General features: G+C 36.9%; 1 protein-coding gene across 3 annotated transcripts; it reads right to left on the bottom strand.

The window, feature by feature from the left end:
- Positions 1–8,570: 8,570 nt before the first annotated feature.
- On the bottom strand, positions 8,571–22,785 carry LOC107762016 (protein GIGANTEA-like). 3 transcript variants are annotated; one of them, XM_075239916.1, is made up of 15 exons: positions 22,578–22,785; positions 22,174–22,264; positions 21,897–21,998; positions 19,410–19,481; positions 19,246–19,300; positions 18,996–19,138; positions 18,598–18,869; positions 16,265–16,320; positions 14,893–15,133; positions 14,666–14,816; positions 11,670–13,370; positions 10,650–10,718; positions 9,670–9,888; positions 9,381–9,473; positions 8,571–9,240 (listed from the first exon to the last, which is right to left on the bottom strand). In XM_075239916.1, the coding sequence occupies exons 3-15, from the start codon at positions 21,990–21,992 to the stop codon at positions 8,938–8,940; spliced, it is 3,471 nt and encodes a 1,156-aa protein (XP_075096017.1). In that variant the 5' UTR covers positions 21,993–21,998; positions 22,174–22,264; positions 22,578–22,785; the 3' UTR covers positions 8,571–8,937. The 3 variants fall into 3 exon arrangements, 2 of the variants coding, with proteins under 2 accessions (XP_075096017.1, XP_075096016.1); XR_012703510.1 differs by having other exon boundaries at positions 9,670–9,880; positions 21,897–22,264; positions 22,578–22,730; XM_075239915.1 differs by having other exon boundaries at positions 21,897–22,264; positions 22,578–22,730.
- Between the last annotated feature and the right edge of the window lie 3,457 nt (positions 22,786–26,242).

Here is a 26,242-nt window from a genome sequence, read left to right as displayed (position 1 = left end):
CATATCTGACACTGAGCACTCATGCGCGCACACGAACGCGTGGAAGGAATTTAAAGAGTTACATTTCAAGCTGAATCAAAGGACACACGATAAGAATTCAAGAATGTGAAGTTTTCCTAAAGGTTCTGCAGCCTCTCGAGGATAAATACAGACATCTCCGTACCGATCCACGAGACTCTACTAAACCTGCTCATGACTCGTGAGACCTATGTAACCTAGGCTATGATACCAACTTGTCAAGACCCCAAACCGGCCCGGTCATGATGGCGCCTCTCGCGAAGACAAGGCCAACCGACATAACACTCACATTAACCCTTTAAGCATTAAGAGTCATTGTTAAGTCTTTAAATTAAACAATGTTTCATAATAAAATCCTGGAATAACAGTGCGGAATAAAATACCCGCCCGACATCGGGGTGTCACTAGTCATGAGCAACTATCAAGGTCTGAATACAACAAAAGTCTAAAAATGTACTAAATACAGTAACAACAATGAGGGAAAGGAAGTGGTGCTGCGAACGTCATGCAACCACCTTGCTAACTCTGATGACTCCGCGGCTGAGCTATCAACACCCGCTACCGGGTTCTGATATAGCTGAATCTGCACACGAGGTGCAGGGAGTAATATAAGTACTCCAACCTAGTAAGTAATAAGAGTAAATAAAGGCTGAGCAGTAGGAAACAATGAATCCACATTCACGTTAGGCTCAATAAACACAACAGGCCTTCAAATCATAATATGAGTCAATCTTCCCTTTTAAAATCCAGCTTTTAGTAAAAATCATTTTGAAATACTTTCCAGCAGTTTCGGTAGGGGTTCAGTACCATTTAAGATAATAATAGAGATTAAAGCCATCATCGGCCCCTCTGGCAAAACAGAGTTTGTAAAACAACCCCTCGAGCAAAACAGTAATCATAAACACTTCATAACTTAAAAATCTCAGTGGAAATAACCAATGCCAAATCAGTGATTAATTTCTGAACATCTCATAAACCCCAATTTAAATAAAAGTTGTTTTAAAACATTTGTTCAACTTTCCGACAGAGGCTCAATATAAAGATGAGTGAAAACAGTTGATAAATCAACATATTCGATAGAAATTCACTTTAAAGAAGAGTGAAATCAATAAGTCCATAAACAGGCCTCTCAGGCAAAAACATCACTCATATGCATGTATATATCTATCGTCCCTCGAGCTAGCCTCTCTGTCACTCGTGACTCAACTCTTACCAATTAGTAATCGCACTCAGCATTCACGTTCAATTGGTACCATATAGTAACTGCTGCGGCATGCAGCCCGATCCGTATATCTCTCACAATAACTGAAATCAAAGTAACCGCTGCGGCGTGCAGCCCAATCCATGCATCGCTGTGGCGCACAACCCGATCCATATAAATAGTCGATTGCGCTCACTGGGGGTGTGCAGACTCCGGAGGGGCTCCTACAGCCCAAGCGCTATATTGTTGCGGCGTGCAACCCGATCCATATAAGTATCTCTGCGGCATGCAGCCCGATCCATATACATATATATATATACATTGTTGCGGCGTGCAGCCTGATCCATAGATATATAATCCTCACAACTAGGCCCTCGGCTTCTCTCAGTCATTAACCTCACCATCAGACTCTCAGTCTATCTCAGTCATCAATCTCACAATCAGACCCTCGGTCTATCTCAGTAAAACAGGGAACTCAGCCCAAAACAATTTCCACATTTTAAAAATATAGTGATAAAGCCAGATTTGAGCAGTAAACAGGTAAAACATGACTGAGAATATGCTTTCAAACAAATAGAGTAAGGAAAGATAAAAAAAGGCCCCTAAGGGTCTCAACAAGTCGGCACAAGGCCCCAAACATGGCATACGACCCAAAAATATAATAATGTCAAATAATTAACTATCAAATACGCATTAAAATATTCGTTCGGGGTGGACTAGGTCACAATCCCCAGCGGTGCCCTACCCCACGCTCGTCATCCAGCATGCAAGTCACCTCAAAGTAACACAACGACGTATAATCCGGGTTCCAAACCCTCAGGACAGTATTTACAATCATTACTTATCTCGAACCGGCAAAATCTCTAGCTCGCGATGCCTTTGCCCCTCAAATTGGCCTCCACGCACGTCGAATCTATCCAAAATCAGAATGAATACATCACAATATGCTAAGGGAGCAAAGCCCAAGCGAAAACAATCGAAAAGTATCAAAAATCCCGATATTAGCAAAACTCGAGCCCCAGGCCCACTTCTCAAAACTCATAAATTTTTACATCAACGGGTCCCTTATCCTTCCACGAGTTTAACCATACAAATTTTACCAAAATTCGACAACAATTCGGCCTCCAAATCTAGAATTTTCGTTTTTGAAAAGTTTACAAATTTTCTCCAATTTCTTCCATTTGATTCACTAATTCTTGATGAAAATAACCATGGAATCATTAAATATAATCACCTTTGGATATAGAACACTTACTCCAATCCATATGGTAAAAATCGCTTCAATCTGAGCTCCATAGCTCCAAAAATGAGAAAACTCTCGGTCAACCTTTCAAATTCAAAGCTTTCAACTGAGACTGTTCCTTCAAATTCATTCCGATTTTTCCTGAAAACCAAAACCAATGATCTACATCAGTCATAATACGTTACACGGGGCAAGTCATGCCCGGGAACTAGCGATCAAAGTGCAAAAGTTCAAAACGATCGATCGGGTCGTTACAGTAAATGTGTTCATGATGAAACTAAACAGAACATTATTATTTACATTCAAAAAAATATGATAGCGACATTAATTTAAATGTCAAACATTTAATGCGACATTTTGCTATGTTGTGAAAGATATGTCACTAATTTTTTTTAATGACATTCACATAAAGTGGAAACGGTATTTTGTATATGTTGTGAATTTTCTTAGTGACATTTACCAAAATGTCAGATATTTCAATAAGACATTTTGTGAAGATCATACGTAAATGTCGTATTCTTTTAGTAGCATTAATCTAATTGTCGAAAATTTTAAGTGATATTTCCTATATGTTGTAAATCAAATGTCGTAACATTCTTACCGATATTTACCTAAATATCGTAAATTAAATGTCATAAATTTCTTATTGATATTTACCTAAATGTTGCAAAGTAAGTGTCGCAAATTTCTTATCGACATTTACCAAAATGTCGTAAAATAAGTGTCATAATTTCTTATTGACATTTACCTAAATGTCGTAAAGTAAGTGTCATAATTTCTTACCGACATTTACCTAAATGTCGGAAAATTACCGACATTGAAATTAACGACATTTGATGCAAATGTAAATTAAATGTCGGTAAATAAATTTGTGACATTTAAACAACATAATACGACATTTATTAAATGTCGTCATATCTCCACTTTCTTGTAGTGGCTAAGCTCTACCCCTACCTCGGCCTCTAGCACGGCCTCAACCTCTGCCCCTCGTGGGAGCTGCTGCTGGGGGCTCGGGCTGCTGATCGGTGGATGAGGAAGCGCATGTTCTCGCCATCTGCGAAAGAACAGAGTAGAAATTAAATTAGCATTGTGTAACCAAACCGCACAACAGGAAAGAATAAATGTGAAGTTTTTCCTAACTATGTAGCCTCTGGGGATAAATACAAACGTCTCTGTACCGATCCCTCAGACTCTACTAAGCTTGTCCGTGAATTTTGAAACCTATGTAACCTAGAGCTCTGATACCAACTTGTCAAAACCCAGATTTCCTACCCTCGGGAGTCGTGATAGCGCCTACTCGTGAAAGCTAGGCAAGCCGAGTATTATAGATTCACTAACTTTTTTATTAAGCCCTTTTTAACAGTTTAAAACAACATACGATTAACAGTGATATATTAACAAATAATGAAGACATGTGGAAGACATAATATGATAACTTAGCCAAAAACAAGTACGACAATACCAAGTACATCTCTACCCGAAACCGGTGTCACAATATCACAGACCATCTACGAATACTACAAACAATTGTCTGGAAAGAAAGATACAATCTGTCTCCGAAGTAAATGAAAATAGAATATAAAGATAGAGGAGAACGCCAGGGCCTGCGGATGCCTACAGGACTACCTCGGAATCTCCGACTGGACTGAAGACAGCCACCCAAAGCTATGGTCCAAAAGCTTCCGCTCTGGGATCTGCATATAGTGCAGAGTGTAGTATCAGCATAACCGACCCCATATGTTGGTAAGTGTCTGGCCTAACCCCGACGAAGTAGTGACGAGGCTAGGACCAGACTACTAAATAAACCTGTGCAGTTATATCATATACAGCGGAAAATAAACAGAAATAGACAATTAAAGATAGAAGGGACAATGCTGCGGGGAATATCATTTACCAACAGTAATTTGAGAAAAAATCATAAAAACTATTAAAATTCACAGCAAAAGAATAAGGAAATCGTTATCAATCAATAAACACTTTTATTATCTATTGTTGCGGCGCGCAATCCGATCCAAATTATAAATACATTGTTGCTGCGTGCAACCCAATCATCATTTATCACTGTTGCGGCGTGCAACCCGATCCAATTATATTATTGTTGCGGCATGCAACCCGATCCAAACATAATGTTGTTGCGGCGTGCAACCCAATCGAAATATAATATTATTGTGGCGTGCAACCCGATCCACATATACAGTTCAACACCAATCACAAAGAGAATCCCGGCAAGGGAACAATAAAGAAAACAACCCTATCCCGACAAGGGAATCGACAGTATAAGTAAATGCGTCCCGGCAAGGGTAAATCAGCTATAACCAAACTTGTTCCAATATCTAACTTCACAAAAAAACCTCAACTAGCACCAATACCCAACCATAAGCAATTTCCACGAGAACAATCATAATCCTTGCTCAACACAGAGAATCAACAACTTAGGCATTCGTAGTACTTATTAAGAAAACAACAATTTCAATTTAAGACTCACAGTCATGCTTGACACCAACGTAGAGACACTCGCCACCATGCCTATACGTCGTACACAACAAGTAACACGTAGCAAATAGGACACAACTCCAAATCCCTCAAGCTAAGGTTAGACCAAACACTTACCTCGAACTTCCACGACCAACTCAAGCCTCAAACACCGATTTTCCTTTAGAATTCGCCTCCAAACTACTCGTATCTAGTCCAAATTGATTCAACAACATCAATAAATGCTAAAGAATTCATACCCAATGCTTAATTATAGGTTTTCTATCATTTTCCCCAGAAAGTCAAAAATTGACACCGGGCTCGCTAGGTCAAAACTCGAGGTTCGGACCAAAACTCGATCGCCCATTCACCCACGAGCCCAAATATGCAATTAGTTTCGAAATTCGACCCCAAAACGAGGTCTAAATCTCAATTAATCAAAAAGCCCTAACTCTACCCAAATTCCTAGTTTTTACCATAAGAACCCTAGATTTTTGGATGAAAATTGATGAAATGCAATGGAAATCGAAAGAAAAAGGTTTAGAATCATTTACCAATATTTTGGGGAAGAAATTGCTCTTTGAAAAGCGCCTTAATGCTCCCAAATTTTGAAAATATGAAGTAAATGGGTTCTGCCCGTTTTTTGCTTCTGTTTTAAAATCACTGGGCAGACCTTCATCGCGTTCGCGATGAGTCTGTCGCGTTCGCGATGGGTCAGGCCCAATTGGCCATCGCGTTCGCGATAACAGGCTCGCGTTCGCGGAGCTTCAACCCCCAGAGCCTTTGCTTTCGCATAGAGTAAAATCCTTATTCCCTGCCCAGGCCCAAAGGCCTTCGCGTTCGCGATAGCAGGTCCGTGTTCGCGAAGGGAAACACTCCCAAAGCTTCGCGTTCGCATCCTGTGTCTCGCGTTCGCATCCTGTGTCTTGCGTTCGCGTAGAAGGAAAATTCCTTCAGCCTGACTTACCCTTCGCGTTCGCGAGAGTCCTTCTGCAAACGCGAAGACCAACACACCAGAACTGAAAACCTGCAACTTTTTCTATGTTTTAAAAACTTCCGAAACCTATCAGAAACTCACCCGAGCCCTCGGGGCTCCAAACCAAACATGCATACTAACTCAAAAATATCATATGAACTTATCTGTGCGATCAAATCGCCAAAATAACATCTTTAACAATGAATTTAGCATAGAAATCTAAGAAAAACCTCAAAACTTTCAAAGTATCAATTTTTACAATTACATATTCGAATCACATCAAACGACTTCCGTTTCTTACCAACTTTCACAGACTCAACTTAAACCACATGTAAGACATATACCGGGCTCCGGAACCAAAATATGGGCCCGATACCAACAACTTCCAAATATTTTTCATTTCTAAAAACTCATGAATTTTCCAGAAAATAATTTTCTTCAAAAATTCATTTCTCGGGCTTGGGACCTCGGAATTCGATTCCGGGCATATGCCCAAGTCTCATATTTTCCTACGAACTCTCCGGGACCGTCAAATCACGAGTCCGGTCCGTTTACTCAAAATATTGGCCGAAGTCAACTTAAGTTCATTTTAAAGGCAAAATTTATTATTTTTCACATATTATCACATAATAGCTTTCCGGGTGCGCACGCAAATCGAGATGATACTGAAAGATATTTTTTTAAAGCCTCGAAACACAGAATTTATTTCTAAAATAAGTGATGACCTTTTGGGTCATCACATATGTGGTCTGTTTATTTTTTCTTGGGATGATGTGGACTGTTTATTCAAGGGATTATTACAAAAATAGTCACTTAAATTCACACTTTGCTTTTTTTAGTCAATATATGTAAATTATGTACTAATTATATATTATATGTCTATCAATTATTTTTAGTTTAAAACATATATATAATTCTTTAATTTTTTTTTTCAAGTTATGTTGAAACAACGCGTCTCTGAAACAGTGGCGATGTGAACACATTTTTTTTAAAGTGAAAAAGAAAAGGAGAAAATATATTTTCTATGATATGATTAGAGTCGCAGCCACATTTGATAGACTTAAAAAATGCTGGAAACTAAAATCAAGGGATACAGTAGTTGGCTTAAATTGCTGCAAGGGTGGAAGATCTGGATATAAAAGGGGAAAGAGGGGGGGAAAAAGGAAAAGGGTGTAACTAAATACCTTGATTGAAGGCACAAATAATGGATTGAGAGTCTTTTAAGGTGGAATGTATATATTTTGTAGATAAAACTTGTGTAGGTCGGATAAATAACAAAACATGAACAATTTTTGTAAAAAGTTTCAAATAGTGTATAGGAACGTAAAAATCCCAAATGATGACCAAACTTCATTTATGACTAGCCGCTAGAAACTAATATCACCCACTAGCCACAAAATTACAGTATGCATTTTATAGCCCAAAACTAATTAAAAGGCTAGCCACCGACCCAACTATCACCGAAACACAGTTTTCCTTATATTTCAAACCCCATCTTTACACACTTCCGTCCTTCATCCAAAAACCCCTCTTCTCCAATTCCAACTCAAGTTCCAAAATAGAAAAATGAAATCTAAGATAAGAAGCAGGAATTTGAGATCTTCAATATCGTCGTATTATACATACCTAAAGCCAGGAGGATTTGGGGGACTAGGGTTTCTGATAGGGGAACTAAACCATTGTATTTTTCTATGTTACGTGTTCCCCCTGGTGCTGTCAAAGCTTTTGTAATTAAAGTGACGACGAGTAAGTTTCCAATCGTCGATGTTGGCGGAGACCTCATTCTGGTGACTTTGGCTCCGACGACGGTGAAGTGTCTTCTAGTGTAGAAAATTGAGAGGTTTCTTTGTGTTGTTGTGGCCATAGCAGCGGTAATGGAGCTGAAGGCTTTTGATTTATTGCATTTTGCGGGAGAAACAAAGATGGCGGAAACTAATGCATAGTCTAACTTTAGGTCTTAATTCTCTTTAATTTTGTATCTCATGCATAGTCTTCACTATACAAAATATACACAAAAAATATACAAATAGACTTTCATTATACAAAAAATATACTAAATAAACTGTCACTATATAAAATATATACAAAATAGACTGTCACTATACAAAAATATACAAAATAGACTGTCATTATACAATTTTATACAATAGACTGTCACTATACAAAATAGACTGTCACTATACAAAATATATACTAAATAGATTGTAACTATACAAAAATTTATACAAAATAGACTTTCATTATACAAAATAGACTGTCACTATGCAACAAATTTACAAAATAGATTATCCCTATACAAAAAATATACAAAATAGACATTTCGGACTATTAGATGTAATATGTTTGGACCGAATGGCCATTTTTCTGTCAATGGGCAAAAAAAAATGAGCTATTAAAATTTTGAGTGGCTATAGACCGTAGTTTTATGATTGCTTGGCATTAACCATATAACTTGTATTTTGCGTAATCATAAACCTTATTTGAGCCTCCTATGCCATCTAAAAATGGAAGAAGGTGACACCCACGAAAACATGTTGATCTGCTTAACTGCCACCATTAGTTAATCCCTTTTCCTTACTATGAGCAGATTGCGAGGCCATTTACACAGCCATTAGTTATCTAAATCAGAAACCAGATAAAAAAAGGAAATGAGAGGAGAATAAAAACAAAAACTCCAAATATCATTTACTTGCTGAATGTACAACAAAGTGTTATTACATGGAGGCGACTCGAGGAAAAATTCTAAAGCTGAGCCAGCCTTTTGTAAGTCACTCGAATATACACTGTTACATCTACTTCTTTCACAAACATGTTCGTTTCTGGACATACAACAAACATAAAAATGGAGGAGGACTATCTACATTCCATTGTACACCAACGGTGGATGGCCGAAAGGACTCTTTAAATATCATTTTCTAACTACATATCATTTGCATTCTGTCCTTTCCTCATCCTCAAGCCAACAAAAAGTGACTTTACCAAGATAAGTACAGAGAAACCTAATATAGGCCCCAGAATAGTGAATTTTCAGATTGATATAGTACAGCCTAATTCCCTAGCAGCAGTATCAAGAAATTGAGCAGACATCCCATTTTCAAGCCGACTATTTGCTTCCCACATCAAACATTTCTCAATATCCGCTTTCCAGTCAATGATGCTTATGCTTAGGTACTGATAAGCAGGACTGTGGAAACCATTTACATCTGCTTGTTTAGCACTTGAAGATCTTACTGAACCAGCATACATAATGGCACGAAGAACCGATGTGCTGAGAGCACGGACGTGTGCACTTGGATGAGAAACACAGCGAACTGTGGCTGTTAAGCGACACTGCAATGTATTTAATGAAATGAATCTGTCAGTGTTGTAACCCAAAATGTGTCTCATCATTTAAGTGCTAAAGTAAAATTCAAAGAAGACAAGGTCATTTTTCACTTCTATTGTTCCCCAATTCGAGCAAAGAGTATCACCTTCAGGAGGTTTGTGAGGCCATCAGCAACTGCCTGTCCGGATTCTCCCCAGTCAAGCACTGGTTGAATTGCTCTAGCTGTCACTTCCAGAAGCTGCTCAAATATTTTTAAGAGCAAGGATGTAAATACATCAAAATATGCAAAAGATAAGGAGTATGATGAATCAATTATTATTCAAGTAGTCACGAACATATAGGAAGTCTTAGCTTTCTGAATCATAGATTCATCACAGTGGGAAATGAGAACCACTATAAAAGTTACCTAAACCAGAAATTATAGATGTCATTACCTCCAGTTGCGGTAAGGTGCATGCTTCTCCATCGACAAGCATCCCATCTGTGGCCCGTAAAAGGAGGTCTGGGGCACTAGCCAGAATAACCAAAGATTCTGCTATATCATGATTCCTTATTAGTTCTGCTATCAACTTTACTATACGTTGGTTGATTCTCCACATCTGCTGACCAAGATCATCATCTTTAGCAATCCATGGTTGCAATTCCCTGTCAGCCTGACAAGTAAAGTTTGGCAAGAAAGTGACTAAACAAATATGGTGATGAAGACCTAAATACACCTAGAAGCAAGTTATGATGAAGTGACTAAACAAATATGGTGATGAAGACCTAAATACACCTAGAAGCAAGTTATGATAACTATTAGCATGCAAGTTGAAGAAGCTTCGGACCCAGACAAGTGCTGTACCCATTGTCGTAAAAAAGATGTATTTGTCATGTGTACAAGGCCGAAAATATGATAGAGAAAAGGGAAAAGGTGCAAATTTTCCCCCGTACTATTCAAGATTGCTCAATTTTGTCCTCTATTACGCTTTTGGTCCATTTATTCCCTTACTCTTATCAAATCGTCTCGTCTTTTCCCTTTCCATTAATGGAGCTCCAAAGCGAAATGGTTGGATTCCACATGTCCAAATTCTGGAAATAAAAGGTCTAAATTTACCCATCTTTTGACTATGGTTTAAAATTACTCTCAGGTTGGAGCTACATTAGGGGTCAAGGGCAAAAATGATACTTTTTCCTAACGGAACGGGTAATGTTAAACCAAAAGTTTAACAGAGGGCAAAGTTGCTCAACTACGAATAGTGCAAGGACAATTTTGTCCCTTTTCCCTAAACATAAATTTGAATTTTTTTAAAAGCATGTGTATCTGTTAGCCCTTTGGATCCTAATAAATAGAAACTTTGCACAATAGCAGCAGCCTAACAAAAAAAGGTTCATGATCTATTTTGACCAAATACAGTTAAAGCGAAATCTGGACCTGAAGAACAATGGCTGTTGCAGCTTTTCCAGGTGACGCTGATACAACATTGCATAGTGCATCGACCACCTGTAGTTATGGACGATTGTCAGCACCATATAAATCAGTACTAAGTATCTTGTGTATTTGAATGTACATTGCAAAAAGCATCATGTGCTCTAACTTGATTACAGGCATTCTTCTTGCTATCAAAAACCCACTGCACAATAATCGTAAAAGCAACATTTTCTCATTTTTGACTCCCAAAACCTAACACGTTCACTTTCTGCTATCATAACATTTTCCACCTCTTGAAGACAGTTCAATGATTTTTTTGTTATGCTGCATGTATCATGCAGTTCTAATTAAAGTTGTTGGTATTTACCGCTACTTTGAATGTGCATATTGCTTCTGCATGGAGTGCACGACGTGAGATAGCAAATTCATATTCATAGAGAAATTTAAATAGAAGAAGAGATTGGTGCTACCATGACCTAATAGGAAAAGTCCCTGTTATTCCCGTCTCCTTTGACATGAGCTTAACATGCTTTGAGGGAGGTGAAGATTGTTATTTTTCCTCGGAAGAAAAAGAAGTTTTGAGGGAGTAAAGTTGGGATTGTCACTTAAAAGATTCTAATTTTCAGCAGAGTAAGTGTTAGCAAACAGGACTCTTCCTAGCAAAAACTAATATCACGTACAGAGAGTTGCAGGAAAAGGAAATAGGATTGGACCACACATGGAAAGAAAAGGAAAATCATGTTGTTTAAGGGGGGTGCTTTGTTCTTCAAGTAACATGGTTTCACATCTTTTGACGCCAAAGCTAACAACAAAACCACCAATTTGAAACTTCAAGAGAGAAGGATTATGAAAAAATCAACTTCAAAATATTAAACTGTGATATCAAGCTCGCATTGCACATAGTATATGCTTATCAGGTACATTGTATCTTACTCGAGGATGATATATTTTTCTTATTGGACAATTGCCACAGAAAATAGTCAATTCGTTAACAATGATTAACACAAGTAACAAGGTAGATACCTGTCTCCATCCTTGCTGGCCAGAAGTGCTTTCTGCACTGGGTTGGGTTTCAGGTGATGCAATTAACTTGTGCCAGAGCAATGAGACAACAGAAAAACATAATTCTTGTTTCTCCGCAAGCACTGATTTTAAAAGATCTTGTGCATTGCAATTAAATCCTATATGCCTGTCCTTTGTCAGAAAATTGGCCAAATCTGAAGCATCTAAAGAGAAATTTGCAAACACTTTGCTGATGGTGCACCCTGCAACCTCACTTGAGTGTGAACCTTCTCCGCACACAATTGAAGCTTTACAATCAGAGTCTTTGCACTGAGGCACTGATGGCTGTTCTGCTGTACGACTTGTGTATTTATAATGTTTTTTCCCATTTAAGCATCTGGGCCGCTCCTTTAGTACTGGTGCATGTATTAAATAAGCTTCCAATGGTTCAGCCTTGTTGAGAATTGATGCGACAGTTTTGCTATGAATATCAATTAGGTTATATAGTGAAGATGCCCTGGAATGAATTCCATTATCCCACTTACACCGTATCAAGATAGAAAGAGCACGCATGCAAGCCTTGGAACGTCTAAACAGATCAGAAATATGAGCAGCTACCATAGCTGCAGCAACTATCTCATTTGAGCTGTAGCTCCATGAAGTTCCAACAGAAGATGGCTTCAAGGAAAACAGTGCCTCTAAAATTGCCAATATCCTCCGAGTATGACAGACGGCAGAATGAATCCCATTTTGTAACTCAATAGATGAATCATTTGCAGGTTTTGCTTCATCCATGATGATTTTCGGATCTGGCTGATTTGTCCCTCTTGAAATCAAAGTGAAGAGCTGAAGTTCACAAGAAAGAGCACAGACAGCTGCAAGAACATAAGAATCAAATGCAGCGACAGGTCCTTGTCTTTTCACTTTCTTACTTCCTATCTTTTTCTCTTCTCCAACGGTTGCGAGTGTGTCTACCCCTATTTCACTAGGTGGGTGAGAATCCTCGCCTTTAGGCCTTTTATTCCCATTTGGTTTTGCTTCGTGGCTGACACATACAGTTAAGACAACGAAAAGAAGACGAGAAGCAAGCTCTATAGAGGCACATGACTCCAAGAACAACGAATGAACCATGGTTCGCAATTCTGCCACAGCAAGGTTCTTGAAGGCAGAGCCAAAAACGTATCTGGTTTTTCTGTTTTCCTCTCTAGAGGAATCAGGTGGGAACGTTCTCTGGAGAATTGCTTCAACGGTAGCAACAAATATTTTCATGAGACAAGTTTCCGATGGACTCCCACGAGGAAGATACTCTAGAACCTTAAGGAGGGGTATATACAGGTTCCATGAAAGAATGGGTGGTTGTAGAGGGGTAGCAACTACAATTTCAGGGAGATCAACCGCAGATGAACTTAAAGGAATCAAGCCATAAGCAGCTTCCCAGATGGTACATATTCTCCATTCAACCTCTGGACCATGTGCGCAAAGCATTGATGCAATCCCTTGGGCAGTGGCTTCAACTGTGGCTTCAATGGTGGCTTCTGCACCCACATGTTCATGTTGAACTTCAATTCCTTCAACTTGCCGTAAGGGAGGAAAAAGCAAAGCAGGTTGAGAAAGTATTCGGAAAAGTAAAGCCGCTGCAGAATCTGCAGCAATTCCTGCTCTCATGGACATGGCAATTCCAATTGCACGCAAGAAATGCAAATGCATCCAATTCCTAGGAAGCTTTGGCAATACATAAAATGTTAGGAATTCTACAGGAGATCCTAAGAAAAGATACATAAAAAGATAAACCTCCATTAATTGAGGACAGGAGGTGTACTCAAGCAACAGAATCAATAAGTTTACTCATTAGAAATATGTTTTAGTGGAGAACATTCCAGAGGTCATAGCTTATGCAACGGATTTCAAGGATAGGTGAAAGCAAGGAGACAGAAATATAAAACTGCAAGTCTACAACAACAGTTATGCTTCAGTTCCAAACTAGTTCGGGTTGGCTATATGGATCCTCAACATCAATTTTGATATATCTGGGGCCCTTTCATTCTAATAATAAGTTGTCTAAAAAAAATGAAGGTGGTTAAAGGTGTGCTAACTTGGACTGTTGTCTTGTACTACACCTTGTACATATCTATATAAGCCCTAGTAGTAAGACACTTGTCTTACACATTCTGTCAAACTCTTCTCTCATATCTCACATATATCACATGTTACGAACCAAACATAGTATGATTAAATTATCTCCTCTCTAGCAGTTTAAACACTTATAGATAAGACGGTTAACATATTTCAACATGGTACCAGAGTAATTCAACTATTAACAGTACCACCACCAGCACCAACAACAACAGCAACTATGTAACCCGACCTAGTTGGGATCCACTGTATAGATTCTTACTATTCAAGCTTATTATTCAAGCCGCTCCATTTAGACCCCTGTCTACTATCACCATCACCCACCAATAAAAACATTTTCATTAATTCGGTTTATAAAAAAGAATCAGACCCGCAAATGAAGGAGCATGTTGCAGAATTGGGTGATGAAACAAAAGTGCTCCTTTTGAACAACTTAAGCTCTTTGAGAAGAGCAACTAAGTCAATTCAACATATTGAAATTGATTATATATAGAGACTGCAACCAATGAATTGTTTCTGTGTACAGATATGCTCATTTAGAACTAGAGAGCATAGTAGTTTGGGACAAGTTTATATACAACATATTGAAATTAATTATATATTGAGACTGCAACCAATGAATTCTTTCTGTGTACAGATATGCTCATTTAGAACTAGAGAGCATAGTAGTTTTTGGACAAGTTTATATACAATTCATACAGATTAATTCAATCATGTGTTCCGACATAGCATAGATGGTTAAAATATGGAACCTTACAGTTGTACAAAGAACCCCGAAGAAAACACAGAAATGAACAAAAGTGACTAAGGTGTTCGGACAAATATCAGATTGATGCTCACATAATCTTGTTCATGATAATTTGAAGGAAGATTTTATAACTTACACGCAATCCAGATGCATAATCTTCAGCTGCTCGTAGAAGTTCCACTAGTTGTACCGCAGCATCAAGTGCATCCGGAGCCCAAGATGGTGGAGCTTCTAAAAGTCCAACAAGAAGCCTCTGGGTGGCACTTGGACTAGCAATTGCATAATAACTAATCCAGAAACAGAAGTTAAAATGAGTTCCTTGTTTCAAAGCCTATAAAATAAGTTAAATGCTTTTAGTCTTACCGATGAAATAAACGTGCATATGGCTCAAGTGCTGGCAGTCCTGCAACGAGATGCTCATCCATAGGCGTCGTTGGAGGTGGAAGCAGAAGTGCAGGAACAGCGGCTGCAGTCAGGGTAGCAGTCTCGTAGCGAGCAACTTCCTCATCACAAACACTTAAAATGACACCGGCACCATTAGCTACAGCCCACCTTGGAGTTGAAGGCAGAAGTTGTGGATGCTTCCCAGACCCACGAGAAGCAGCTAAAATAAAACGTCAAGTCAATAACAGTTTGCTGCAATTCTAACATATGAAAACTCTTTAAAATTAATATCTCAGCCTTCCAGAAGAAAGTTAAGAAACTCAACGTCTGATAGGAGGACAAGTGGAAGAAAATGAAGAGAAACAAAGCAAATTTACGTTATACGTTGAGTTATATTAGTTGTCCCACATAGATAGTAAGAGCTTCCAAATAAATTTATAAACGTTTTTAACTATTCTACCCATAACCTTAAGGTTTTGAGTTGGATAGTTTCACATAGTATCAAACACAACGTCGGGTAATTCCATTCTCTCACTAGTAAGTCTGCACCAGAATTTGCATGTGAATCTTACATGTGCGAAAAAGTATTGAATATTGAGCTATATAGTGTTCCCAAATAGGTAGTATAAGGGCTTCCAAAGTGGTTTATGAAGATCGTGGATCTCCGCCCATTGCCTTAAGATTTTTTGGGTGGACACTTAGATTCTTTCACATTATCAGAATTCATCTCACAATTAGAGCAAAACTGCAGTGGCGGACAGGAAAAACAGGTCCTGTTTCTTTATTCTTTTTAAGAAATAGAATCTAGAAAAAGGGAAAAGAACTAATGTTAATGTGAGGAAGATAAAAAAAAATTTGCAAGACTTGGTTGCCTATAGTTTCAAAGGTCACTAATCCTGTGGGAGCAGAAGGAAGCAATTCACCTCTGGTAGGAACGGTAGGAGAAAAGGTGCTGTGAATGTAAAAAGGCAATCCTACCCCCACCCCCACCCCCCCACCCCCAACAACAACAACATACACACACACAGAGACAGATAGTAAGATACTACGGCAAGAATAATACGCAGGAAACATTACAGTGAATTGAAATGCCATCTCTCTAAACATGAGCTCAGTGCATTATTTTCACTAGCTAGGTGATGACAATACATAGGGTAAGTAAAAAAGATGTCAATAATCTATTCCCATATTTTACTTAGCATGGTAAGAAACTACTTCTTGCATATATTTTCAAGCACATTATCAGCGTCCATAGGAATTGCACAACTAGGTGTTAAAAACTAAATATTGAAAGTGCAGGTCTAGAACCGTAAACAGGCGCAAACATTTCACGAAAAGAAAGTCCACATACCACTTGAAGGGGGCTTGAGTTCTCCAGCAGCATACTTTCCCATTACACCACCACACCTACACAAGCATGAAAGATTTCACAATATTTAGAGCGGGATAGTGTAGTTTCCATTTGTCCAGATTCATCAGTCTCAAACTCCACAACTCAGCAATGTAGAAAATTGCAATGAAAAAAATTCAGGTCTACAAAACGATAGTATTCCAATAGTTCATTAAATTGAAAAGCACCAAAAAGAAAATAATACAGACTAGCACTGAAAACAGCCTCTTGCGGAAATGCAGGGTAAGGCTGCGTACGATAGACCCCTTGTGGTCGGCCCTTCCCCGGACCCCGCACATAGCGGTAGCTTAGTGCATCAGGCTGCCCTTTTTTTTAGCATTGGGACAAGTTCTAAAGGATACAAATGTAGTTAAAGGAGTGTTATCAGAGGCAAAAAGTGCAAATGAGCTTTCTGAAGATTATTGGGCCTGTAAGCACAAAGCGAGGGCTTTAACCAGGGGCGGATCTACCAAGTAAAACATGGTTCACGTGAACCCGTGGTCCTCGGATTAAAGTATAAATATAATGTACATAATTTGGCAAAATTAGATATATATACTTGATGAAACACATGGTCAAAAGAGACCAAGTGGTGCACTGGTTTTGGTCTCTTATTTCCAATAGCCTAAAGTTAGGGGATCAAATCCCTACCAACCTTTTGTTTTAATTTTTTTTTTTTAAAGTAATGGTGAACCCATCCTCCGGAAATCCTGGATCCGCCTCTGGCTTTAACTTTAATATTCCTAAAAATTAATTTGAAAAGCACCAAGGAGAAGATAAACACCTACTAGCATTGGGAGTTCTGAAGGACAGATGGACTCAAAAGCAGAGTCATACTGTGGAAAGTGAAAAGAAAAAAAAGCTTTCTGAAAATTGTTGGGACTTTAAACACAAAGAGCTAATAAAGCAGGGGCTTTAGTGTAGAAAGGCATACACTCCAAGAATAATCATTATAAATCCAAACCACGATTGTTTAAACAAAAGAATTGAAAAGGATACAATTAGGTGAAGTATTTATAATACAGTATTGCTCTCTACTCGACAGAACCCATGGACGATGAGGCATGGCTTAGCGCTTAAATGCTTGCACCAAAGTGCTGATTCAGATTTAACGAGGCGAAGCGCACCACCATGCCATTAAAAAATGAGCATTGTTCCATGCGCTTTACCAGCATAACATGTCTCTCGCGAAGAACCATACAAGATGAAACAGGAGAAGAAACAAATGTGTAGGAGGTAAAGAATCCTATCATGTTAAGCCAGTGAGCATGGAGAAACATAAGGAGCATCCTAGGGCATCCATAACTTCTTAAATGGTTGAGAGAAATTGTCAAAGATACAAATACTATTTGTTTCGACATGCTTGAACATCCAACATAGATCTCTTCACATTCCATTGAGCAATGTTAATATAAAGGTACATTAATTCTTAGTAGTTTTTAAGGGGGCAATGTAGGTCGACAGTACATGAATTGGGCATAAAGCACAATTATATCTCATGTCCTTTCTAAATGGTAATAGCAGAAAAACTGAAAGAGCCTGATTGACATCGCATACCAGCCAGGGATTATGGTGTTAAGCCTAAACACATGCAAGAAAGACAGAAAAAAGCAGACCACAAGGCTGATCAGATTGCCAAGTTTTGTCACAAGGAATCAGGAAATAAAAAAAGTAATTCCACAATGACCCGGAGAGAGTAAAAGGACATAGTTAAATGAGCAATCAGTGGACTCGTGCTAAACCAAGACAAGCAAGAGGCAGGAATAAACTTTGTAAGTAACCATCATGCTCTCCCTCACAATCATAAAAAGACCTTGAGTCAATGTCACAGTTCGCCTTCTCCCTAAACAATTCCGAAGAACAAATCCATCCAATCTGTTCACAAGTATTACATATGCTTTCAAGATCAATGACCGCATAACGCTTTACATGATAAATCTCTAAATTCGTATGTGTTTGAACTTAATGGGCAAGCCATATATAAGGAGAAACAGTCTAAGTTGCAGAGAATAGAGCCAGAATGAGCTAGTACACCGTTTAGGTGAACATCAAGTCCTGTTATGTTAAAACACAAGTGAAACAACTTTTTTTCTCAGAGGTAATGTCAAGTAAGTTTCCATTTAAATTTAGAAGAATTTTTCACAGCGAGTGCTGGAAAGCATTCGGTACAAGGAACAATATGGATAAAAAATATTCATTTTCAACTAATGCTAATGAAGTTCTCTTGCATCTTGATGAATTTTAAAGTGTAATGGAACATCTAACCCGTAAGACACAATAAAAGACATGCTTACCAACGGAAGTAATCACTTCTAATCCCTAGTGGTGCAGCAAGCAATATATCAGTGATCCATGGAGACAATGGTCTCAGGGTTTTTCTCTCATGTTGTATAGAAGGCACACCAGGTTCACTGTCAGCAGATTTACTAGTTGAAGCATGGCTTCCACTGGTGCTTCTATCTGCTCGATTCTCATGACGATCAACTTTGAAAATCGGGCGGTTGTAGTGTGTTAGGATTCGTAAAATCTCTCCACAGGCAAGAGCCCATTGTTCAGAATATCCATTCTACGTTAAGGGTTAACAATTAGTAGGATGACCCAGATTATGATATTCAAGACGGGCTTTAAACAAACCATAGAGTAAAAAAGCATGATGAGATTAATCAAATTAATTGTTAAAGAATCTGAATACCTCACTGCTTGGGCAAACCAACGATATAAAAGAAGCAAAAGGTGGACTACTTTTATCATACTCCAGTGTACCATCAATGATGCATGAAATAATTGGATGAATTACAGCATGCCCATGCTCTGGGTGATGAAGAACAAAAGTCGCTGACAATTGAAACAAACAACAAAAAACAGAAGTAAGTCAATCAAGCATCACAAATAGGTGCAAGTGATATCGTAAATGCTAAATAATAAGTAAGAATTAATCATACCTAAAACATCATCAAAAAGTCGGTTTTGCTTTGATGGATACCGGTTCCGTATGAGCTTCCAAATTAAACACATGCAGTTAGTTTACAGGGAAGAATGAATAAAACTTAGTCTAGATATTGAAAATTATAAGAAAAAACTTAACACTTCAGAATTCACTGAATACCTCAGCTATATCTTCAGGAAATTGTTCTGATGTAGACTGACCAAAGTACTTAACATACGCAGCAGTTTGAGCCTGTGAAGAGAATATAAAAAGAGGTTTGCCATGAGTGTACATACAAAATGCAGACCATAGAGAACAAAGAAGAACAGAAGTCTTTCAGGCATTAAAAAGTTTAAGATGATAATCGGGTGATGATGGAGGAGATGAATGCACTTGAGAAGAATGTGAGATGGGAGTTCGTTAATTTGCAATGAGACTAACTCAACTCATTCCAAGTCCAACAAATAGCATAGGAAGGACGGAATCCTGCATCAGAGATCTTTAAGTAGTGCACAATTCATGGAGATTTTTCTCGAAATTTAATAAGAGGCCTAATCCTCAAGAAGTTGCTACCTACCTGCTGGCCTTTCAGGTTATGTCCCTTTTACTACTCACCATTTGCTCCCTCTGTAAGGAGCACATTTTTTCATCTTGCATCTCAAATTAGAATTGTTTGTTTCTTGGTCAACATTTTCCTTGTTGAACATTCTTTTTGATAAAGTTGGGTTCGGGCCAACTTGCATACACTTCAACTAATCTACTGGGTTCCTACTACTCCCGCCAACAGGTAGTGTCTACCGACCAAGGGTTAAGACAAATGGAAGAATCCTAGTGCTTTTTGTCTCTGTTGGGACTTAAACCCCGATCTCTAAGGTTTGCACCCACTTTATTAACCATTATGCCACACAATTGGGTGCTTTCCTTGTTGAACACTATACAACACTGACACCCCTCGAAAGAAACTTTCTTGTTTATCCATTTGAAGTATGTGTCAACCAATCCTCATTGTAATATCCTGCACGTTTTACACACTTCTACGTGCTAATTAGTCATGTTACCCACTTGACAGACAATCAACTTATAAACAAGCTGTCACAACGGAACATGCGCGACATAGAAATCACTTACTTTAGTAGGAAGAAAGTTGGGGTGGCCAATTGACGAACCTAATTCTCTCTACAAGGCGATTAGCAGCAAGTATGGTCTCTATAAGTACAAATATCACACATGAAAGTCCATGAACTAATTTTTTTAATATCAACAGTGTTCAGGTTAATTTGGCTCACCTCGACTAATTCACTGGCAACTTGTTCGGTCCACAAGGAACAGGCTGCGAATATAATCATATCCACCAAGGTTGGACATAAGAGCTCACTTAAAGTATTTTAAATGGGATTCAAACCTAGGATCTCCAAATTGTTACTCCCATGAGCCATCCACAAGGATATCCTCGGGGGTACTTGAAGGTCTAAAGTGTATCTCACATCTATATCCTTCATTTGTCCTCTTGCTCTAGAAAGAGTAAACCATGGTGCAATAACTTGCTTTTTGTAGGACCATTGGGTTAGAGATGCTCCTTACTATCTCATAAAATCAAGACTGGCTTTCAAGCGTTTATTATATTCCCACTTTATCATTCTCATCTTTTTACCACCAGAAAAGTAACTCTTTTTCTTGGATTCCATTTCTATATGGGCTTAAACTATGAAGAAGTAAATGTTACTACAAGATCTTCGAATCTATCACTAACGTCATTCTTTCCAACCCTTGAAAAAAAATTCACATGCAAATCCTTATCATTGTCGTTGACATGTGACGTTCTTAATGGTTGGAATCTTATTACAAAATTCTGTCACCACTTTTGAGGAGAATACCTTTCAGCTAAAGTTTCACCAAATATCAAGGCATTTACGTAATGTTGGAACATGAGAGGTTTAACACTTAGTATAAGGTACATTTAAGAAGGCTTTTCAAATGACAAACCGAAGTAGCTGAACTATTTTGCAAGTTGTTCTTTTGCAAGATAATTGCAGCAAAGATTATTTGTATCTACCTCATTAATTTGTGGTGTTAAACACCGAAGCTCTAGTCACACATAATGGTAATCTTTGGCTGCATGCTTCATTAGTTATGGTGTGGTCTATGGATAATGCTTAAGCCTGTTTATGTCAAACTATCCTCAATCTCTTTCCCATAAAGCTAAGATTTTTTTGACATTCCAAAACCCATTTATTTCAACTAAGCATGTTTGGGGAAAATAGTCATTCTATGTTCTTTTTTTCTTTCCTCTTTCTGATAAGGTAGTCATTCTATTTTAATAGGCATGTTGCATGATTCCTTCAACTTATCTTTAATTAGATTGGAGGGCCTCTTTTGGCACATAGAATAGTACATTAGATTCGGCAACATTGTATTCCTCCTTTTTGTATACCCTTCTACCTAACCACAAGCATTGTTCTCTTATCACAATATACAAAAAAACTTGACCACTTAAGCAACTTAAACTTAGCCGATATGATAATCTTTTCAATTTTTCCCTAAAAGAAGCAATTTTTTTCTTCAACTTTTTGTTCCATATTATATCCAAGTCTCCAAGAATGTGCATTTCTCCACACAATGCTGACGATAGCCACGGTAAGATATTATAGCAAAGTAAAAAAAGCGCACCTTCCGCTGTTGTGCATCTTGCGGAGGAGGCCAAAACAACGAGGAGACATGAAGACCATCAATCCACCTTTCGCTTGCAGCAGCAGCAGCAGCCATATATAACTGTTTGACAATCCAAGAATTTTAGTGATATGATAAAAATTCTGTTGACTGGTAAAGCCATCAACCGCCCGCTACTATAGCCTCTACCAATCAAGGATCAAAATACTGTAATTCAACATATTTGGATCCCAATCCGAGGATGGTCCATCCACGTCTCTTATCAAGAAAAATTCACCTTAGAGCTTCAAGCTTGTCTCTTCAAAACTATGGCAGCTGTAAATTTCACTATTTTAACAGTAGGAAGATAAATAATATATCCCTTAGTCCTGCAAAACCAAAAAAACAAATCCTCAAACAGTTACAAAAATGCACAACAAAATTAGCACCTTTTGAAAAATCAATCAATTCTCCAATTATATGGAGTACTATTTCTTATTCCAATAAAAACTTTGAAAATAGTTTAAAAAAGCTGATTAGCAAAAAGAAATTATTATTAAATTAGAATTAAAAACAAATACAGGTCAACATATATAAGCACGTCAACAAGATCACTAGTTTAAACATGACATATTACGCACGAGAAAAAATGAAGGTAAATATTTTCAAAAATTCAAAGAAAAATGAAAAAAGGAATTTTACCAGAAATTGGAATCCTGAAAATTGGTGGTAGTAGATTTTGGGTAAACTGAAGGTTTATTTTAGATTTGTGTGGAGAGAAATTAGATTTAGAGATAGAGAGAGAAAAATAAAAGGGGAAGAGAGGAGAGAGTTTATAAGAAGAGAAAAAGATATGGAGCAGAGAGGAGGAGATCTTTAACTATGTTTTCTCTCTTCCTTGGGATTGCATACGTGGCAATGATATTTTCCTCAGATTTTAAGACGCCATGTGGCAATCAAGTGGATTCTAAACCATCGCTACTATGCTTCATCATCACATGCATACATACATCTCACTTTTCTTTTTTTCTTTTTTTTATGTCAATATATAACTTGCTCCTTGATACTATTTTAATCCAATTATTAATTAGTATGAACTTGAGAAGAAATCATAGAACATCTTGGATTCACTATGAGCAGCAAGTTAATATTGATATGATTAAAAACTAATTTGGTTGATAGAAAACGTTATAAAAAATTAATAATTGCATTTCTCACTTTCTTCACACAAAAAAAAGGGAACAAATAAATTTTCTCTATTTATAATTATATAAAAACCTTGATTTATGAACTTACTTAAGAAATTATAAATTTTTATTCAAGAATGAACCAATAATATATAAGATAAAATCAAAATGAGAAAAGTCATCTACTTTTGTAAGTTGTAATAAAATAATAGAGAAAAGAGAGGTATGAATGGAAAGACGATTCTATTTTCTTTATTTAATTTAGTTTTAATATATATTTTTCCATCAATGTACAAATTTTAATTTTCCTTACACACCTTAATTTGAGTGACCTTTGACACTCACCAACATACATAAAAATGGATCTAAGACTCCCCAAATTTCCACGTGGCATGCGCTTACTAAGCCAAGAATCAAAGCATGTGGGATGTTAAAATTGGCCAAAGATCATATTTTCAAAGCTATTCACAAAGTTATTCTCTTTGTGAGATGAATAGTGACCGAAAAAGTAGACTAGTATAAATACATCTAACTTCATCTTCTTGGTTTGTTAGTTGTTACATTCAAATTAAAACTCTAAGAAAGATCAAAGATTTATATATGAAATGGGATCTTGTCCAGCCAAATCAAATTTTCCAAAGGTGTTGGGCTCATGTTATGCATTTAAAGTGGTCATGCACAATGTCAGGGGGTATTAATGGTAAAATGAGGTGTGAAATCAGTCAGCCGTGTAGTTTAGGTGTTTATGGAAATTTTTTACAAGTTGAGGGGATAAAGTATATTTTGAGCCTTGTAATCTAAGTTGAGTGAGAAGAAAGGAGAATTGGTGTTTTCGTTTTCTGAATGGACGTTTGGACTAAAGACTGTATTTTTTTCTAAGTGAAAATGATATTTGAAAATTAGAGTTGTGTTTGGATATGAATATAATTTTAGAGTATTTTTGAGTTTTGTGAGTGATTTGAAGTGAAAATTTTGAAAAATAATTTTCTGAAGTTTTTCAAATTTTTGAAAAAGTTCGAAATTCTTTGAATATTTTATTGCCAAACACTGATTTCGAAAAAAAATATCCGAAAAAGTAAAAAAAGAAAAAAACAAATATGGCCAAACGGGCACTTATTCTTACGGAAAAGTTAGAAGAGAGAAAAAGACTCTTGTTAATTTTATTTCTTACCAGGAAAAAAATAATTTTTTAATACAAAGGGAGAGTAAATAGGGAAGGGAAATGGGTAGGGAATTATAAGATGTGTAATCATAACCCATATAGCCATCCAACTGTACTACTAAAATCCTCTCTACTAGAAATGGAAGACAAAACCAGATTTTATTTTCTATATTTAATATCCAAGGAAAATGAATTGCTTCTTTCTTTCTTTTTCTTTTTCAAACAACTTAAATTAAATAGAGTTACTACCCTAAAACCACCCTAAACTATTAAATTTTTGTCATTTTTTTACTTAAATTATTCGGTGTCACCAAAAATCTAGTGAACTATATTGCCCTTCATATTACCTCCCCCCCCCCAATTTTATTTTTAGAAGTGCGTCTAGTACACGCTCCTAATTGTCTAAAAATCGTGTCGTGCAACACTACACGTGGCTATTTAACTCAGCCTAACCCCTCTCCCCCCCCCCAAACTATTATTTTTTTGTCAGTTACCTGCTTAAACTATCTGGTGTCCATAAAACCCCCTGAACTATATTTCATTATATATTAAAACCACATGTTGAACTTTTAAAGGTATGTCTGTCTAACTATATTAACTTATGGTTTATACAAAAAAAAATTATATAGTTTATTATTGATGTATTACTCTCGAATAATTGATTAATTCTAGGAGTTTTGACCAAAATAATATCTAATGTACTGTTTTAATTTTAGGTTTAATTGTGATTGTGCTTTATGCTAGACTCGAATTGATAAGTCTTTATTTATATTCACTTTGTAGCACAATAAAAAGATAAATAAAGGCATATAATATTGCATTTCTTAAAAGTCATCTCATATTACATAAAAAAGATTACACAAAATAAAATTTCGCAAATAAAAAATTAATTGCCCAGCAATTATATTCTCTAATTTCATATTACATAAATAATATTCAAGAGATTCAACTTTATTCTTTTATAGGGTGTTGAGTTTAATACGAAAATTAAAATTGGTATTTTTTAAAAAATATGTGTAAGACATGAAAGAAGACTAAAATAAGAAAGAGAATAAATAATTTCAGAGGAAACCCATATGGAGAACTGAAGAAAGAAGGTAAAAAAAATAAAGAAGAATGTGAAAAACAAAGAAGAAAGATAAAAAAAACGAGGAAGAATGGTGAAAAATGAGGAAGAAAGATGGATATAACTGAAATAAGAAGAATATTTATTAAAAAAAATAAATTTGAAAGAGGGTTAGGCTATTAGCCATTATTTTCTGTTACATGGGCTATTTTGATGGCTTTTAATTTTTCAGTTGTCACGCGCTTCCAAGCGAGTATTTACACACGTTATGACAGGTCAGCGATGCGAGGGTTTTAATACGAAAAGCAGTATAGTTTAGGAGGGTTTGCAGACATTGGATAATTTAAGTAAAAAATTAATAAAAATATAATTATTTAAGGAAGTTTTAGGGTATTAACTCAATTAAGAAAAAGAAAAGAGGAAAGGTGCTATTCCTCTTCCAGGAGAAATTAGACAGGACAATAAACGGAAGAAGCTAAACTAAGAATTGTTTAATTAGGTCAGTTGTTGAACAGAAAATGTATTAGTGGGATGACTCGTCCAAGATATTTTCGGGAGTTTGGGAGCTGTCAACCTTAGGTTAAACAGAATGACTAAGGAGCCTTGTCTATCTTGTTTTGAGTGTAAGCTCCCTTAAGCATGCTTTTAATTATTAATTATAAAAATGTGTCAATAATTCAAATAGGACAATGAGAACATTGAATATTGTGAAAGTAAATGACAACATCCTTGGTTTCCTTTCTGAATTCTGAGTTTGCATATTCCTGTCATAATAGCATTGTGCTTGAGAAATGAAAAGAAAGGAAATTAAAATAGTTGTCTAATTTCAACAAAATTGTCAATTTTTTAGACTTAACTTATCCCATTTCATAGAATTTGATGGCAACTAAAATGAAGATTTAATGAGAGAGAGAGAGAGAGAGTAATACATTTTGAGAACTAAAATTCCAAA

Source organism: Nicotiana tabacum, chromosome 20 (assembly GCF_000715075.1).
Source record: "Nicotiana tabacum cultivar K326 chromosome 20, ASM71507v2, whole genome shotgun sequence".
Classification (NCBI taxonomy): Eukaryota; Viridiplantae; Streptophyta; class Magnoliopsida; order Solanales; family Solanaceae; genus Nicotiana; species Nicotiana tabacum.
This window is presented reverse-complemented; position numbering and strand designations above follow the sequence as displayed.